Source organism: Dicentrarchus labrax, unplaced genomic scaffold (assembly GCF_905237075.1).
Source record: "Dicentrarchus labrax unplaced genomic scaffold, dlabrax2021, whole genome shotgun sequence".
Lineage (NCBI taxonomy): Eukaryota > Metazoa > Chordata > Actinopteri > Moronidae > Dicentrarchus > Dicentrarchus labrax.
The window spans coordinates 20,622,557-20,640,813 of NW_026136701.1; the positions used below are offsets into that span (position 1 = coordinate 20,622,557).

General features: G+C 39.3%; 1 protein-coding gene across 1 annotated transcript; it reads right to left on the reverse strand.

Moving 5' to 3' along the window:
• Window positions 1–2,180: 2,180 nt before the first annotated feature.
• vapal (VAMP (vesicle-associated membrane protein)-associated protein A, like) lies at window positions 2,181–17,105 on the reverse strand. The gene is made up of 6 exons (XM_051404436.1): window positions 16,929–17,105; window positions 10,842–10,994; window positions 8,772–8,875; window positions 7,213–7,293; window positions 4,529–4,708; window positions 2,181–3,271 (listed from the first exon to the last, which is right to left on the reverse strand). Exons 1-6 carry the CDS (start codon window positions 16,984–16,986, stop codon window positions 3,110–3,112), a joined length of 738 nt encoding a protein of 245 aa, XP_051260396.1. The 5' UTR covers window positions 16,987–17,105; the 3' UTR covers window positions 2,181–3,109.
• Window positions 17,106–18,257: the final 1,152 nt, after the last annotated feature.

Sequence of the window (18,257 nt, forward strand, 5' to 3'; positions counted from 1 at the left end):
GTGTTGACCCGTTATGTACATTTTTGGCCCACATGGATAAGTTACATGATCAGTCCAGCAGATTTCGATATTAAACTCTTTACAAGATTCAGTGCAATTCACAAGTTTTGAGGAGGAATAATTTACTTTATTGGTGTACGCACTTTCTCAAGAAGCCACATCTACTTCGATTACGTTTAGTGATTTCATATATTTCCTCCAACATCCCGCCAGTGGTGGAAAGTAACTAAGTACATTAATGCAAGCACTGTACTTTTGGGTTTTTTGAGGTATTTGCACTTTAAGAGTTATTGTATTCCATTTAATACTCAGCTTAATCTCTGAGGGAAATATTGTACTTTTTACTCCTCTACATGTTTTTGACAGCTGTATTTACAAGTTCCGTTGGAGATTCAGATTAATACCAAAAAAAAAAAAGGATGCATTATTATAGATTAAGCTAACCAGCAGCATAGGCTCAACCTTCATCATGAAAGTGATGTACATAAATGCATCAATAATCATAATCCAATTACATAATACATTTTATTCTGAAATTAACCCTTCTTTGCATAAAGAGTACTGTTGGTACTTTAAGTATATTTAGATTCTAATACTTTTGTACTTTAAAATAAATAAAAGTAATATTCAAAATGAAGAGTATATCTGCACCACAGCATCCTGTAAGGTTTTGGATGTTTTCCACTGTGAGACTGAGACTACTCTTGGTAGAGAAATTTAAATCCATCTCTTGCATTATGGAGCACAGAGAACATAAAATGAAACCAGCTGTGCAGGAGAAGAAAGTTAACCCGACGTGTATGTGAAAATACACCCCAAAAAGAAAATCAATCAATACAAAACCAAGCAAAAATGACTATAATAAATACAAAATTAAATGTTTTGAATAAAATATTAAATATCATATTGAAATTTGGCTGCTTTCTGAGTTTTCGCCCACTTAAATCTTAATTTTGCATTCGCTTTGTGAACTTTAATTGGCAGTAACATTTCAAAGCCGCAAGTTTGAGTGACATCCAGACATTGTGTAAAATTGTTCTTTTTTTTGTGCACTTACCTTAAAAACAGTTAGTATAGTATGGATTTTAGGCATGCCACAAGCCTGACCAGCTATTCCCAGGAAACCTCAAAAAACAGGCCTATAAATAAGAACCTACCCCTCTAAAAGCAGGAGAGGGATTTTTTCCCCGCAGTGCTCCACACCAACACATCTAATTTGAAGGCTGAAATTTAAAGTGTAAAATACATTAAGAATTTATTGTCCAACATATTCGTTTTCTAGCTTAATAAACAAACATTTTGATAAAGAATTTAAATTTAGTTGTTTCTAATCACTGTACCTATTAGCTGACATACTGTATATGCAAATGCTGCATACTGCATCAATAACAGTAATTATTTTTTCCCAGATGGACTCCAGTCCTCTGTTGCCTCACATTTACAATCACAACATCTTACACTGTGGCACTCTGTCATATAGTCACAGAAAAGCTTGTAACATGTTATTCTCCCTCTCTCTACTGCCAAGGAGAAAACAGTGGACTTTTCCCACGCTACCCTGTCCTGCAGGAGTCAGTATGAATCATATTACTTTACACTGTAATAAAATGATTGTAGGTTTCACTTTGGGGGAAAATAAGCATCTTGTAAAGACTGTTCTGTATTTTAGCCATTATGATGAAATGAGTGAAGATTGGGGCCAAATGACCACTGCAGATTTTGCCATCCAGAATGGCATAATGTACCACATTACCTTGGCAGCACAACTTCAAGAGTGTGTGAGTGACAACAAGATGAAACCATTTAAATGTATAAGAATCTCAATATAAAAAGCACTAGAATCCAAAAGAGATCCAAACTCCCACCTTGATTAATTCAGTCAGTAAATAAAGTGTGTAAACTAACTAGAATATTCTTCATTTCGAGCTCATAACAGAGCAGTGACTTTTGGAAACTAATAACTGAAAGTCAAATAATATCAGCTGAAATGTGAACTGTAATTAAAACACATGGTTAGCCCACAATCTGTACTTTATCCTCGTACTAAGAAAAATACAACACAAAATGTTGGCTGCGATACTGACGGAAAAAACTTGGCACGCACGACGCGGTGAAATATTGAATTTTTGAGGGTGTATCATTGAAGTGGGGGAGACACAGGAAAAGACGGCTATCAAAACCACATTTTTTCATTTTTATTTTTTCAATGCGTAATACCATGGGACAGGATTTTAAGAATGGAGACCTTATTTCAGTCAATATTTGCCTCAGAAGGAATATACGATTTGTATAATAATAATATTTATTAATAATAATAATATTAATAATAATAATAATAATATAAAGTCTGCATTGGTGTTGTGAGGAAAAGGACAGAAATGTACAAGAAGGAGGCACCTATATCCCCAGCTGGACCTGAACATTCCAAGACAAGAAGTAGAAATTACAAACTGAACAAATTTACTTCAGAGGCAATCCAGCAACAGGTAGCAAGGTCTTTTTGATGGAAGTTCGTTCCTTTTTTGTTTAAAAGGATTTAAAACAACATTTACAAGACACCTAACATTCCATTCAATTCCTATTAAAAACGAGAGAGAGAGAGAGAGAGAGAGAGAGAGAGAGAGAGAGAGAGAGAGAGAGAGAGAGAGAGAGAGAGAGAGAGAGAGAGAGAGAGAGAGAGAGAGAGAGAGAGAGAGAGAGAGAGAGAGAGAATATCATCTAAATCTTTTGACTGCCTCTTGCCCTTGGTTCACTCTAGGTGCATCTTTCATGTTGACTGATAGTATACAACTTTCATTGTCCCGGCACATTACCTGTATAATCCAGCCATCAAAAAACAGAAAACAAAAAAAAAAAAACAAAAGAAAAAAAGAAAAGGAAGCAATCACTTTTTTTTTGTCGCCTTTCTTTTCTCAACTTTCTTTGTGTACTAACCGTGTGAGATTGTAAAAAGGCGACGCCTTCGAATGATGCTGTACAGATGTGTTCACTGTATAGGCCACACTACCAATGATATGGCAAAGTCAACAGAAAGACTTCTCGGTTTTTCCAGGCCTGTTTTCATTCCGGAGCCGGGGCGGGGGGATACGGCTGGCATGCATCTCCCAGTCTACAAGATGAACTTCCCTAGGAAGAATCCGATGAAGATGGCTGCTATGACGACGAGGAGGGAGGGCAGGGAGGCGGTGCTGGCTTCTCGGCCGAGGAGGCTAGTTGAGTTTGATGTCATGTGGTCTGAGCGGGGTACCTTTCTCATTCTAAGACCTTCATCCTGTGACAGAAAGGGGGGGGGGGGTGAAAATTATGTAATGTCACAGAAAACTGAACAGATCAGAACAACACAGGTCTCTTCTTGATCAGATCCACCACTTAACAATTAAGTAAATTACCTCAACCAAGTTTCTCTGAAGACAAAGCCTCTCTGTGAAGTATAGTGGGCAATATTCACATTGCACAACACTTAAAGGTATATTAGATTTGCCCCATCTGTACAGAATCCAACACAATTGATCCAATAAACTTTTAAATTTTTCAAATCAGTGTCTAACACTCTTCCTTTGTTGTTGCTTGCAGCTGATCACAGAAAATAAAATTCCTCATTGATGTCATCATCTCATATGTATCTGGCACAGACGACAAACAATTAGATGAAAACAGATGATGAAATTCCTCAGAGCACATTTTTTGCATTTCAACATTTTTCCTACAACTGTCTTTTGACATTTGTTGTATTCTTTTGGCAACTGTCATGTGAGTCCACTCGCTCAGCTGCCTCTTCACCAACAAGAGAGAGGCCACACATTGTATAAGCATGGTTCAGTCAAGCTAGATCAATGCATCTACCCGTACCTCCGTCAGAGATCAGAGGGTTAATGAAAGGCTAACACTGACTTTTAGTGGCTGAGTTAGCTAACTAACCAACTACACGGGAAACATTCACACTAGTATTTATTGACCGTGAAGATGACGTTTGTGGGCAGCCTGAATCTGAGGTGGTCGGCAACCCGTTCTCATTCCCAATATTCATCGATTGGCGACGCCTTGGAAGAGCTAGAGATTAGAAGAGGTTGTAGAGGGATCTTGATAGACACAGGGTGATATCAGGAAATCATGCTGTGATGCACCCTTTAAGGGTCCTTAACCCACTTTAGGTCAGGACTCATTGTTTAAGAAAACACTACAAAACAGATTTTTCTACCATCTATTCAAAGTCAGTGAGGGCACATAAAGAGACAATGTACACACAGTAATAGTACAGTATCTATATCTGTAAATATGCATCTTAATGCCCGATATAAACACAAAACCCACCAAGTGGAGGTGGTCCACCTTGCATTATGATCAGATCTCATGGGGAGGTATAAATGCTAAAGGAAAAATCTGGCCAACATGTTGAAAGGTCACCGAGCTCAACCTTTTATAGACGTAACACTACGGGCTAAACCCCTAAAGAGCAGTACGACATCAGCTGTCTGAGCATTGCGAGGGTTTCATCATGTTACGAATATTATTTATCGACACATCTAACCTTTAATTGCCGGTTCTCCTCAGCCAGCTTGTTCATCTCAGCTTGCTGCCTCTTGCACTTCTCCAGCACTTTCTTCAGCTCTGTATCGTCCAGTGAGGCAGAGACAGGCATCGAGGCTGCCGATGACTCGCCCTTCACAGAGTTCATCACCGGGGCTGCTTTGGTCGCATCCACGTCATTCTGCCCGACAAACAGAGGGAGAGAACCGCTGAAGTGAAATCCAACATGCCCTGAGCTAAGTAGGGAGGTTAGCCTCTAGACTACAGCCTGTGCCAAAGAAAGGCAGCCTTGTCCGAGGCCCAGAAGCTCACAGTGCCAGATCAAAGAGACCAGGGAGGAAATGCGTTTGTCCAGAAGTCATGTTTGATGTGGCTTTGTTTTGTGGGACAGACAACATGACGGCATTGGAGAAATGAAAGGCTTTGTAATGGAAATACAACTATTGTATTGTAGTTGAAGGTTGATAATCAATACACAGACAGGATGTGATGTTATTATCCCTTGTGCCAGAATGCAAAGCAAGCATTTATAAAAAGGAAACAAAATTGAATAAATTAAAAACAAGTCTAAAAGTGTCAAATATTCACTAAAACTATCTGATCCAAGAGGAGGTGAACCTCTTCCTACTAGATGCTTCAGTACTTGTGAAAGAGCCAAAAACACACAACCTGCACACTGTCAAGCACTTGTTCTCACTTTATTGACAATGTTTTGGTCCTCAGACCTTCATCATGTGGAGGAAGAAGTGCTTTACAGTATGGGGATTTTTTGTGTGTCTTTACAATCAGTTTTAGACCCAATGCACAAAAATACTTCCGTGTAGCTCTTCTTGCACACTACAAAAAGGCTGATCCTAAACGTACATTTCCGCATTCTAACATTACACTTTACAATACATCTCCATCCTACAAAGTTACATAGTCTACATGTTACACATTACATGCATGCTACACGTGCCAGAGCAGAGAGCAGATACCGTGCTGACTCAGCAGTGCGCATATCCTCACTGTAGCTTCTTAGCGTAAGCTAAATCTGGCCTTGGAGGCATTTTCACCTGAACTGTGAGAGACTGCTGAGCAGCACTGCTTATCTAAATCCTGATTACACTGAGGGCATTAATACAGCCTACCAGTGTTCACAGTCACCGGTTTACTGAGTATACACTAATGCAATCCACTACACAAACATCTCTGTACAGCATGAGGTGTTGATTCAACTGTGTAGAAGTTTTTTAATGCCGAGTTAGTGAAGTTGGCATGTCTCATGTATGACTACAGGGTTTGAAAAAAACATTAGAAACATGTTCAATGTAATTCAGTCTATACACCACCACTACAGGAGCCATATTGAGAGCCATGTTAGGTCTCAAGCTACTGTGTGCACACTGCCATGTTTGATACTTGACTGTGAACCAGTGGTTGGAGCAAACTAAGTAAACACCCACATCATTCAAACTATTCATCTGTTGAAGCTCTTCTCTCACCTTGAAATGGTTTCATAGCAGCTGCACTTGCTATTCACAGCGACGCACTTGGGCTTGACGTAGGCGGCAAAGGTGACGTTAGCCGCTAAAATGCAAAATGCAGTGCAAAAAGGCACCGCCGGCTGCGGTTCATGTGCTCCTCAGCAATCAGACGCATGCAAAGTATTCATGCATCCCCACAACAGAACATCTGCATACTATTCAATGTGAATTTTGATTACACTCCACAATGTCAACATTTCTTGTAAATTTAAAAAGAATTTCACTGAAGCAGCTATGTGTGGCGTAACCATAAAACACATTGGGGTATCTTTCTCTGTGTGGCGCTGGATTTGTTCCTTGTGGTCATTGTGTCTTTTATTTTAGCTTTTGTGCCAGCACTTTTTTTGACAGCAAGGTTGGAGCAGGTCAGTGTCAAACTTTGGAGTATAGCGGTTAGAAATTATGATTCCCTATTCTGCCTTTCTGCATTCGACACGTCTTTTAAGTTTTTATTGATTAGGTGATCTGAATAAACTGACTCAGTTCATAGCAGTAGATTTCACATAACATAATACCATAACCAGAGAAAAATTACTTCCATAACCGCAATTGGATTGGTCCAACCGTATACATGGAAATGACTAAAGGTGAAAATATACACCGCTATGTTACTTTATTGAAAGCAAAAATTTAACGTGGACGTTCGTCAAGTATACAGAGTGGCCCTCCGGACAATTTTCGGGAGCCCTCAATCTCAAAAAGGTTGTGCAACCTCTGACAAACCTGATGATTAGTTCACCTAACAGCAAGGAGTTTCATGATAGCAATCCTCCAGATCTGCCCGGCAAAATAAAATTTTTCAGCATTAAGTATTTTAGGTGACCTTGGGAAGGAATAATTGAGTGTGGAGAGTGAGTAAGAGAAACACACATTAGAAAAGAGAAGAAAAGCTTAGGAAGTTATGGTTTGTTGATATTTTTGCACCTGGTACAGTGTGCCATGGCCAGTATTTCCACTGGAACAACACTCTCTACTTATTTGATATTAAAGCAATGGATTTTGTCCAAAGGTTTTTGCTTTAATGGAAAGCTATGGTATCCTGGTAATTTTCAGAGTTGAACATTCAGCATGAGTCCTTTAGCAACAAAAACAATACTTCAGGTTATGACTTAAATTATGTGGAAATAAGCTGTTATTAATGTACAGCAGTGCCTCTTACCACTTTATCGTTTTCAGAAGGCAGCTCGAAGACACATCTCAGCTTGGAATCCATGAGATCATCGGGTTTTGCATCTTTCCACTGGTAGAGATGAAAAATGGGCATGTTATTCATCAACTCAAACTGCTAGCAGCTGGAATCTATCCACACACTTCATACTGTTCACATGCACTGCAGCCTTGAATCTATAGATAAACATAAAACATGCACAGCTTGGTAATAACTCGTCTCATTTTCCTACAAAATAAAACCACAAACTGTCACAAGTGTACATTCTTCCACTGGGTTTTTGGGTCTGTATTTTTAGAACGACAAACGTCCATAAAGTCTGCTCCTTACCTCGGAGACATGTCGGGATTTTATACGCTCAACGACAAAAGGTGCATGTAATTCAAGTAAGGCACAGAACTCCTTTATGGTTGAGTGAAAGCAACAATCTGTGTGTTAGTGAAATGTATAACGCAGCATTGCAATGGGGTTGAGTAATGCCATGAAAGCAATATATCTGATAAAACTTTAACCTCATTAGATTCCAGTTGACTTATCAGACGCAGTCAGACATTTGCTCCACTGCACTTCCTGGATTTTGCTAGTCATTCAAGACAAGCCAGTTCATGAACACAACTACTGGTTATGTGGATGGTTTACTGACTGACTAAGCCTTTGCTGTCCTCTGGTGGACAAATGGAGAATGCATCTGTTGTTTGTTGTGGATTTTTTTTTTTTGACATAATAGTGTAATAGTCTAAGAGCAGAGAGCTTGGCATAGCAAGTAAAGCTACATGTCAATAAACCCACCACAATGGATGACCAAATCAGTAAACTGATAGAAATGTGTATAATTAGTGGTGGACTACTGATCACAAATAATTGATGGCAGGTTTTCAGTGAGTGCTGTAGAATATTTAAAAATAAGAAGAGTTAATTTGATTCTGGTGAGTTATAATGTGCAAACAGATCTTTAATTAAAAAAACAGAAACCCCAGAGTAATCTGTATTTATCTAAATACTTAAATTAAAGAAAGAAAGAAACCCACACACAAATCATTTGGAATTTAAAAATAGCATTTTCAGTGAAAAAAAAAAGTAGTTAAATCATTTATTGTCTATTGTTTTTATTATTAGTCTGAGCAGTGCTAGCTTTTAGAGGACCTAGTTTATTGTAAACTGACTTCTTGCGGCAGGAAACAAACATCTTTCAGTTACATAATGACTTCTGGGTGGAAATCAGTTGACTTATATGCTCTTAAACAATCCAACAAAACTCTTTCAAATTCAAAATCAATTATCCTTTTATTTTTGGACAACTGTTGAAATTGCGACTGGTTTGGGTTGTTTATTTTTTCAGTTAAGTAATACTGCAAATACTGTGGAAAACCAGACAGATGAAAGGAAGGAAACTGGTTTCTCACACAACAAAGAGTGTGAGTTTGTGTAAACATTTGCAGAGCTCCAACTTTAAAAGCATCCTCACTTCTGATGTTGATTAAAAGGGCTCAACTACTAAGTGTTCTGCATATACATCTTTAATAAAAGTACTTAAGTAAAATATTACTCACCAATGAATCCATGTCAGAAACATTTGGCGGGGCAAAAATCGTCTGCACCATGAATTTGTGTTTACTTTTCTCGTTGGGGTCATAGTCAAAGGGCTGTAGCATGACTGTGAATGAAAGATGAACGTTCAAACATTTGAGGAAAATCATCTCTACACAAAATAACCATTAACTCAATATTCAGCATAATAAACCCCAGACATATTTCCACTGACAACACACTTTAATCTCTAAATGTAATATCTTCTTTATGTAATGTGGCAGTCTCCATTAAGGTAATTTGACCCACACTGAAGGCCGAAGGCTGACCTCTGATCAACGTCATGCTGTTGTCTTTTTCTTTCATTTGTTAATTCAATCGTTGTCTATTCGATTTAATTTAGCAAATATAAATAAATGTAATTGTTCACTTGAAGTTATACTAAATTGTATCACACAAACTTTTCTGTGTAGCCTTCATGCTGATGCTTGAAGCCCATGGCTGCTCCTTCACAAAGAACAGCAGTTGTAGTCAGTTTGAATTAATGTTAAAGAATAATAATACGTTTTCTAATAAGTTGCTTAATCACTACACTACTATCAAGTGACAAATGGAAGCAGTGTATTCTGGATACAATGTGAGTCAGCTTTGTGAGGAAAGGTGGACGTCGCTGGAGTGGTTTGAGGAGTTTCTTTGGACATTTTGATGCTTTTTCCCCCTCACTGTGAATGTTATCACCGAAGAACACAGCAACTAACATTGCAACTGAATTCAAGCCGTCTACGGTCACTGGAGGAAACTTGACATTTAACAGTTCCCATTTTTAAATAAACAACTTTAATATAATAAAAGTTCAGTTAATTGGAGCTGTTTGCAAAACATAATTTGCAAACAGCTCCAATTAACATGTTAACACTGGTTGCTTTCTCTTCCACTAATATTTCTGTTTTTATGCAATTCGTTCACATGCAGCAGTTATACTTCACGAGAAACCAAATCTTTCTGTCGCAACACTACTGCGGTCGGCCATTGTGGCAATCTTTGCAAAAAAACAATTAAAGCTATTTGTTTTAGGGGCCGACACACCAAGCCGACAGTTGGCTGTAGGACACCATAACCTGTAGTTCTGGCAGTGTATCCTGTACTGTGTACTCTAGTGACCCTTATCAGCTGCCAATCAGCTGAACCAACACGCTGAGGTTTGAATTTAGGGTTAGGTATTTGCACAACTACAATGTCCTTCAATGATACAACCAACATTTGGTAACATTATAGTATTCCGCATAATTTACTGCAGTTATGGTTATTAGGATTATAAATACAATCACAATAACTTAGTCAGACATGAGTGTTTGCCTGGGCTCCACCTTGCTCACCTTACTGCCTTTACTGCATTATGGCTAGATTACTGCTGTGTATTTGAGGGCATCTAGTGACACTCCAATCGTAACTGTCTTATTTGTTTTGTTCGCACAAAGATATTTACAGAAATGTCCTGTTAAGGCAATTTTAGGACTTGAACATATCTTCATGTGCAGTATCTTTTTTTTTGGGGAAATGAGCATAGTCTCTTTGCAAGATGTGTTATGCAGCATATGTTTCCTCAGCTGTGGATTACAGAAATTAATATTTGTTAATGCTGAAATACTGGATGCCAGAACCCACTTGCACTATTTAAGCAACCATGTGAACATACTGTGCAGTTTTACCAGAAAAGGAAGGTTGTTTGTAAGTTACTGAATTTGGCCACTGAAATAGCAGTTAGTCGTATACTCCACCTGGTGTACAGGTCAGTTTCTGTCCACATTCAATATGTACACTACACCACATGGGCCACAAGTGGAATGCGGATCATGTAGGTGAAAACTGCTTCCACAAATCACAGCTTGGGGCTTTAACACCTCTGCATCAACCTTGCATGTGGCCTTATTGACCTGCGACCAAACTGCACTCCCTCACCCAGTTTCCCTCTCAGGTTTCCCACTGTCTCTCTCAATTAGCAACAACATTTTGTGGACTAAAGTGAAGTCAGTTCACTGAACTTAATGAAAAAAGAGAGTTAATGAATAAAAATGTTTTACTTAAAAACCTACCAGAGATAATGACAGTCGCTCCGGGATCGATGACGCCGCTGTTTGGCCGTACACAGTACCTGCGCGGTGCGGTCGTCTTCACTTTGAAACACACTCTTCTGTCAGAAGGGTTCTTCAGTTTGAGGTTGGTGGTGATCACATCTGTGAAAGGACCTGGTGGACACAATCACAAACACAAGTGCATTATTATTTTTGTATTTTGGAGTACACTTGTCTTCTCCCGTGGGTACACCCCCACAGCACAACTGTAAATGAAAGAAATACACTAAGCTGTAGCATTTGTCTGACAGCAGTAGTTGCACCACTACAGAGCTGAATAACAAACTAAAATTTAAATGATCTGCTGCTGCATGAAACTGCAAGGGAGACACAATTTTCCAGTGTGAATTGGCTGAATTTAGAATTCAAAAAACAATGAATAGGAATTGGGGGGCTAGAGCCTTTCAGCCTTCAGACGTTATTGCCATTTCATAGCGTTTGCATGTTGTGGGCAGCTGTGGGCAGTATCTTTGGGTTCAATATCTTGCTCAGGGACACATGAACAGAGGGAGCTGCAGAATTAAACCACCAAACCTGTCAGTGGACAGTACGCTGTACGGAGCAACGGACGGCCAGTGGAGAAATGGAACAAATTCAATATTTCCAGTTACTCCTCATCCATGGAAGACAGATAGGACTGCAGTGTTTTGTTGCCAAAGTTGAAAAAGAACTTTAAAAAGATTAGCTGAAAAATACTGTCAGGCTACAACTCAATTAGGCAGACATGATTAAGACAACTAATTGAATTGTGACTTGCTTGGCTTGAAGCTGGATTGCAGGATACTATATTCTTAAAAAAAACAGGGTTTAGATGAAGAAACAGTAGGCAGCACCACGCTGATATATTACCAGTTTATTTCTATTTATATCAATTATGACTTCCAATATATTTTCTAGTATATAAAAAGCATGCTGATGCCTACAATTTGCTTGGTTGGAGCTACTTCCAAATTAATTAAAGAAGCTTAAGAGCACCTTCTTTAAGGAGATGCTTGTCCACCTTTAGAAGTGTAGTCTTTTGCAATATTAAAACTGCATTTTAAAACATTTTATCAACAATATAGCCCTGATAGAGGGGTCCTACTGCGTATAAACGCAAATCTTATCATGAGAAATGAATAAAGATCAAGATCTCTGAAATTGCCTGCACCCCTTGCATGTCTCCAGAAGGACACAGGCCAAACAACCTGAATCAATTAGGATTATTTTCCAGACAGCTAATTTCATATAGATGTCCCATGTTCATATTGGGAATTAAGGCCCTGCCCTACCCAGGTCATATATTAGGAGATCAATAGTCCACCATCTTGTGACGGAGCTTGCTTCTAATTACGTCCTTAACCACGGTCAGCAGCATCCAGCCATGTCATGTCGAAATCACGGAAGCCAAGTCAGAGGTACATAAAACTCAATCAGCGCAATTAGCTTGGGAGCCTGGAAAAAAAACACGTCCCATGATGAATGGTTAGCTGGCATCATCGCTCTGAGTGAAGTCTACTGATTTTACCTGCTACGCCATTTGCCAGTTGCCCGTGAAGTCTTTGATGTCTAATATAAACTTTGGTTTTATCATTCTTATCTAATGTAACCGGAGGTATTTACAATTTGTCAAGCGTTTGAAGCATAGACGCGATAAGTGGACGTAGCCTCTGGGTCTGAAAAGTGAAGCCAAGGCTGAAGGGCCTTAAACTGGCACTCTTTCTAATGGCCAGCAGGGCCAAACGCCACAGGTTGCAAAAAGAAGTCAGATTGTATGCGAGCTTATGAGAAAATTACCCTACTTCTCCCTTGATTTGTTACCTCAGTAAACATGTTCATAAAAGAATTTAGGGTCTCAATCGCTTGTTTCAAGTCTTCTTCCATACAGCATGATGTTCATTTGGTAAATTAGAGTACAGTAGATGATAAAGCAGGGTATGCTTTAGGGCGCAGCTACCTTGTGACTGACAAGTCGCTACAATGGCGTGTCTTTGGGTTATCAAACAAACACAATCAGGACAGAGACGTGGCAATACGTACTGTGCCCAGCTCCGCCCTTTTGCCCAATGTGGTCACTTATAAACACCAAAAACTAGAGGCTTCAAAAGGTGATGTCACTTTTTGAAGGGAAATGCCTGACGATAAACAGCTTCCCCTTTAGATCCTTTGAGGGACATACCTTCATGGGAATGCATTCAACCCTCTGAACTGGAGAAGAGCTCTGGTTTAATATTTCCTCAGTTTTGGCCACTAGCTGGACACATGCCAGCGTGATGCATGTGTGCCCATATTGTGCCCTGACCTACAGGACAAAAAGTCTTAATACATAATACATAGTTTCTATAAATACAATGGTGATTTGTCTAATGTTCCTGACTCCTTTCAATTGTTTTCATACAAAAATAAAAATAAAAAATCATGTAAAATGCCCAAGAAATAAACACAATCCAATATTCTTTTTACTTTCTTTTGCAGCTTGGGTGAAGCTCTGGAGTTCACAAAGCCTACATTCAGCCTTCCATCACACCCAGTGCTCAGAGAGATAAGAAGCAATGCATGACCATATTGGAGTGGCTCCACCTAGCTAAAGCTAACATGTGGAGTTATGGAGATGACTGGGGCGTTGTTTTCAACACAGGTGCGTCACAAAGGCATTCCTACAAACCTGAAAAACCTTGTCAATGCCACTGTGTCTGCGGCATCTGATATTTCTGTACACAGTCTCTGCTTCAAACTTTGTAGTTTTTCCTGTCTAGCTTTTTTCCCCTGCTGTGGCCATACTTTGTTATTGTAACAAAATGGTTACTGTGATAAAATCTGACCTATTGTCACATATATAACTGGCAGTGAAACTGATGGATAGTAAAATGAATGCTCATAAGGTTGACTCAGAGCATTAATACGAGTCCATTTCTTAAATTGAAATAATTTCAGATGTTTTGGCGCAGTTCAAGTACATGGCAGGTATGATAATTAGAGCTTGTCAAGCATTCCTCCTGACATGCCTGAAGCATTTCTGATGTCCTGTCACACAGACTCAAAAGTGAGCGACTGCTTCAGCAAAAAAAAGGTATTTAGGGATGACTGGGGTACATTTCTACACAGTGTGTGTTCCCTACACTGTGAGCATAGCTAAAACCAACACTGAATCAGATGAAACATTGGAAAGCAGTTGTGCGCGTCAGATATACACCCACATAGCATCCATTGCCCAACTCTGAGATGCCACCTTTGCTCAAGCAGCGTTAGCATCGTCTCTCTCATCTCGTTGCATGTATGCAGAGTTAGGGTCCCCCAGGCCAGTCCTACTCTAAAAATACCAGCCAAGGAAAGGAGGGCTGCCCCCTCTAGCTTGCTGGAGGAATCCCAGCAGAGGCTCTAAAACAGACCAGCTCTCAGATACACGCAGACCGATTTAGCTCGGCCTCTGTGACAGTAAAGGAGCTGTGGTCATCTTCCTTCTCAAACACAGAGGGAAACTAAATGTTTCCTATTCCGTGTTCCTCCTAAAATACAGAAAACCCTCCAATCTGAAAAATAAAAATCTAACTCTTTGAATAATACGTTGTAGTCAGTCTCAGGCGTGCATATACAAGGTTATTAAATCAGGACTATTCAAATTATACTAGATCAGATGGAGCACTCGTGCAGATTCAAGTCAGCCTGCTAGTTGTCCTCCTAAGCAGAAATGCCAATACATTTGCAACCGTTTTACATTTTGATTTACATTTCTTTCCCATGCTTTAGATTACACGTCTTGTTCTTAGTGCAATAGAACAGAACAGTTGTTTATCAGTATCGACATCACCTTTGTCATAACTTTGCAATTACAGCCTTGCATCCATTCCAGTGTATAAAAGGGTAAAAGTTTAATCTGATGACAGAAAATGTAAACCGTGTGACTGATCAGTAATCAGAATAAGTCTAATTGGAGCAGAATTTCTTAATCAGGTAAAATGAGGTCCGTGATCAGATTACGATGGACCATGTCTCTGCCATCAGACTAAATATCAATATCAATTTCAAGAGGCAGAATATTTTCACATCTAACTCAGTGACTGGAGGGTTTATTTCAACCAAACCAAAGTTGGTGATTGTTCGACTGCGGAAAGACTGACCAAGAGAGTTATGGTGAGTTTTATTTCGCTTCTTCAGTGCGTTTTATGATGAGTCAATGAAGCTAGTCTTTGTTCAGTGAAAGAAAAAGATGAATTCAGAAGGTGTACAGTTGTATATTTCTGATCGTTTAAGAACATTTCCTTTATTGGCAGTTTATTTTGTTTATGTATTGCTAGCAAACTCACACACACATCTCCCATCTGAAACTATCCCTGCACCAATATATCAGCAATCGCCGGTTGTTGAGCTGATGGTGGCCGGTTGGAACAGTTCGCCCAACCCTAGCACAAACTAGTACAAGTTTGATCAGATAAACGGGATTAAAGTCAATACTACTAATTGCTACAGTTCAATATCACTAGTTTTGTTGATTTTCAGCTGTATTCTCTTGCAGTTTCATTAACTTGCATCCTTATATACTCTATTCAACACACAGCTCACCTGATGATGCAATTACAGGCCTTACAAAAAAACAAAAACAAACACCAACCAGTTTAATAAAATACAGGTGATTATGGGAGTTGTGTTCAACATAAGATACTCTTGCTTCTTGCCAGGCTGTGGTACCATCAGGTGTAGGATCTGAACTGTGTAATGGTCTGTAAAAGATGTGATCAATTCAGTTTCTGTTTACTTTACCCCACCCAAAAGTATCCTGTGGCTCTGGTATTTAAACTGGTGACCTTTCCAACAATTATGTCAAGCCGAGGACACAATCAGCATCTGCACATACCTAGACCTAACCAACAATCAGCCTCTTAGGATCAGCAAGACGATAGGCTGAAAGAGTCTTGGTTGTATGACAGTGGTATATTCAACAATAACACAGTGTCTCATATATAAACTAATAACTGGGACAAATACAGAGAAGAATTACAGGTCAAAATGAGTAGTGATCATTATAAATAGCTCAACTGCTGGTATTTGTTTTAATTTTTATTTTTTTTAACAATACCATGGCCTTGGCAGAGTAGCTACAATGAAACTTGTACCTAACATCAGCACAATACAGTTTCACTGCTGTTATCTCGATCTCCCAACAACAAGAGCAACAGTTGAACAATCACACAAATATGTCCCCAAACTTCAAACCCTTAACGTTAAATCAGTGGGAGTTTTCTGAAGCGACGACTCAACGTTGCCAATGTGGCGTGAAACACAACCCGTGGACACATTTCACCGAGCACATCCACCGTCAGCTGCCGGTGGTTGACGGCGGAAACGGACTAAATGTCGGTGAACACTGTCTGTAGGCTGTTAAACGGCAGTTAGCGGAGTTTACCAACACAACCGACAGTCAGTCACTTCTAGCAGCTAACTTATCTGACAGGCGTGTGTCAGCCTGGACGAATACATTTATCCTTTATATTAAAACAAAAAAAAAAGGAGGGGGGGGGGGGTAATTTCCTTCCATATTACGTCCGGGTTGTGAGCTGTTTCAGGGAATAATAACCCCCCCCGAAGGAAACAACAGTTTGCTGTTGCTAACACTACTAGCAGAAGGCAGAACGTTACTAGCTGACGTTGCTGCTTAGAAACAACGCTTTTAAATCCGGTTGTTGTTTATTAAAAAACAAACACACACACAACCACAGCCAGCACGTATTTATTTTATTTTCTGCCAAGGTGTTGTCACTAAAGCTGGCCGTGAATGGCGGTCGGTCCAACGGGCGACGCCACGCCGGCTCTCCACGTCACTACAGCGCGAGGATACAGCGGCCCGTCGTGTCGCTCGCTAACTTAAAATGGCGGTGGGCGCTAGCTGGCTAGCTAGCAACGTAAATTCGCTTGAGGGGGGAAGAGTGTTTAAAAAAAAAAAAAAAAAAAAATCTCTCTTCTTCTCCTTCCAGTCACATTAATTCTCCGCCACCACCACTCGCTGGAACATTACACACACACACACATATATATATATATATAAACGCGTCAATAAACTCTGATGTTACCTACCTTTAAATTTGAGGTCGCAGGGAGGGTCGAGGACAAGGATCTGATCCAACTTTGACATGTTTGCTGTTACGGGGAGGGGGGGCTGCACTTGATTTCGGTATCGGGGAGTTAACTGACAAGTGGAAACGCTCGCTCCCCTTCCACTACTGAGTCAAACGCTGACTGAGCTCTGCGAACGAGCGTGTGGGTATAAATACTTGAACGCGCGAGCGCAGAACCCTGTTGCGCGCCCTCGTGGCTCCACCAACTGATGTGATTAGAACAGTAAACTGGTTTAAGAGCGCGGGGACACACAGTTTATGAAACGAGTCCTTATATTGGTTAAATGTATGGTTTATAACCTGTGCTGGTTTATAGATGTTATTATTAATGTTATTTTTACCTTTATTTTCTATCAGAGTAACAGTGTTGGGGCAGTTATTTATTACTACTAATAACAGCTACAGTATAGGGTTTATATTTTATATTATATATTTATAATATTCTATTATTCTTTATTGTACTTTTTGCACTATATTTCCCACTATTGCTGCTGTGTCTGACTTGAATTTCTCCCACTGGGGGATCACTAAAAGAACATTATCTTATCTTACTCCTCCAAAAAGTAATTAGTTACAGTATTACTTTTGTTACCTTCTACTGATTTGAAATCCAACACTTCAGTCACATCCTTGGATTTATTTTTGTAATCGATGGAAACATTCAGCAGCCGGAAATATTCACATTAATTTGATTTTAACAAACAAAACTGGATTTTAATCGTCGTAAATCAGAATTTTGGAGAGAAAGGACACAATTACCAATTTTGTGAGGTGTAGGAGTAAAGTAATATAACCAGTGGTGTAACTAATTACTGTTGGCAGGGAGTAATAAGTAATTATATTACTTTTTAAAAGAGTAATGAGTAACTAGCCCAACACTGCTGAGTAATTATATTCAATGCATCACACTAACAACACAGAATAGCTGATAAACTGCACAATGAACCCAAATAACAAACACAATAACTGCAGGAAGTGGATCGATTTGGATGAGTTTCCAACCAGATTATTAAATATTACACCAGAGATTAGTTTTCCTGATATTTTAGGGATATTTTTATCCAATTTTCTGTCTGTATTTTGTATTTTTTTCTTTCTATTTTTAACAATCCTAACTACTTAATAGGCCTCTCTTTTATACCAATTATGATCTGATCATACAGGATACCTTGTGTTCTGGGTCTGCAAAGTTTAGATCTTCAATAATTACCTCAAATTTAATTTAGATTTTCTACACAGGAATAAACAAAGTGATCAGAATCAGGCCTTCCTAAATAAATGTGATAAA

Excerpts from the sequence above, each read along its gene's own strand:
- vapal (XM_051404436.1), bottom strand. The coding sequence starts at position 16,986 with ATGTCAAAGTTGGATCAGATCCTTGTCCTCGACCCTCCCTGCGACCTC. Across the intron at positions 8,876-10,841 it reads AGCGACTGTCATTATCTCTG|TCATGCTACAGCCCTTTGAC; the intron begins GTAGGTTTTTAA and ends TTTCATTCACAG. Across the intron at positions 3,272-4,528 it reads AGGAGAACCGGCAATTAAAG|GATGAAGGTCTTAGAATGAG; the intron begins GTTAGATGTGTC and ends TTTCTGTCACAG.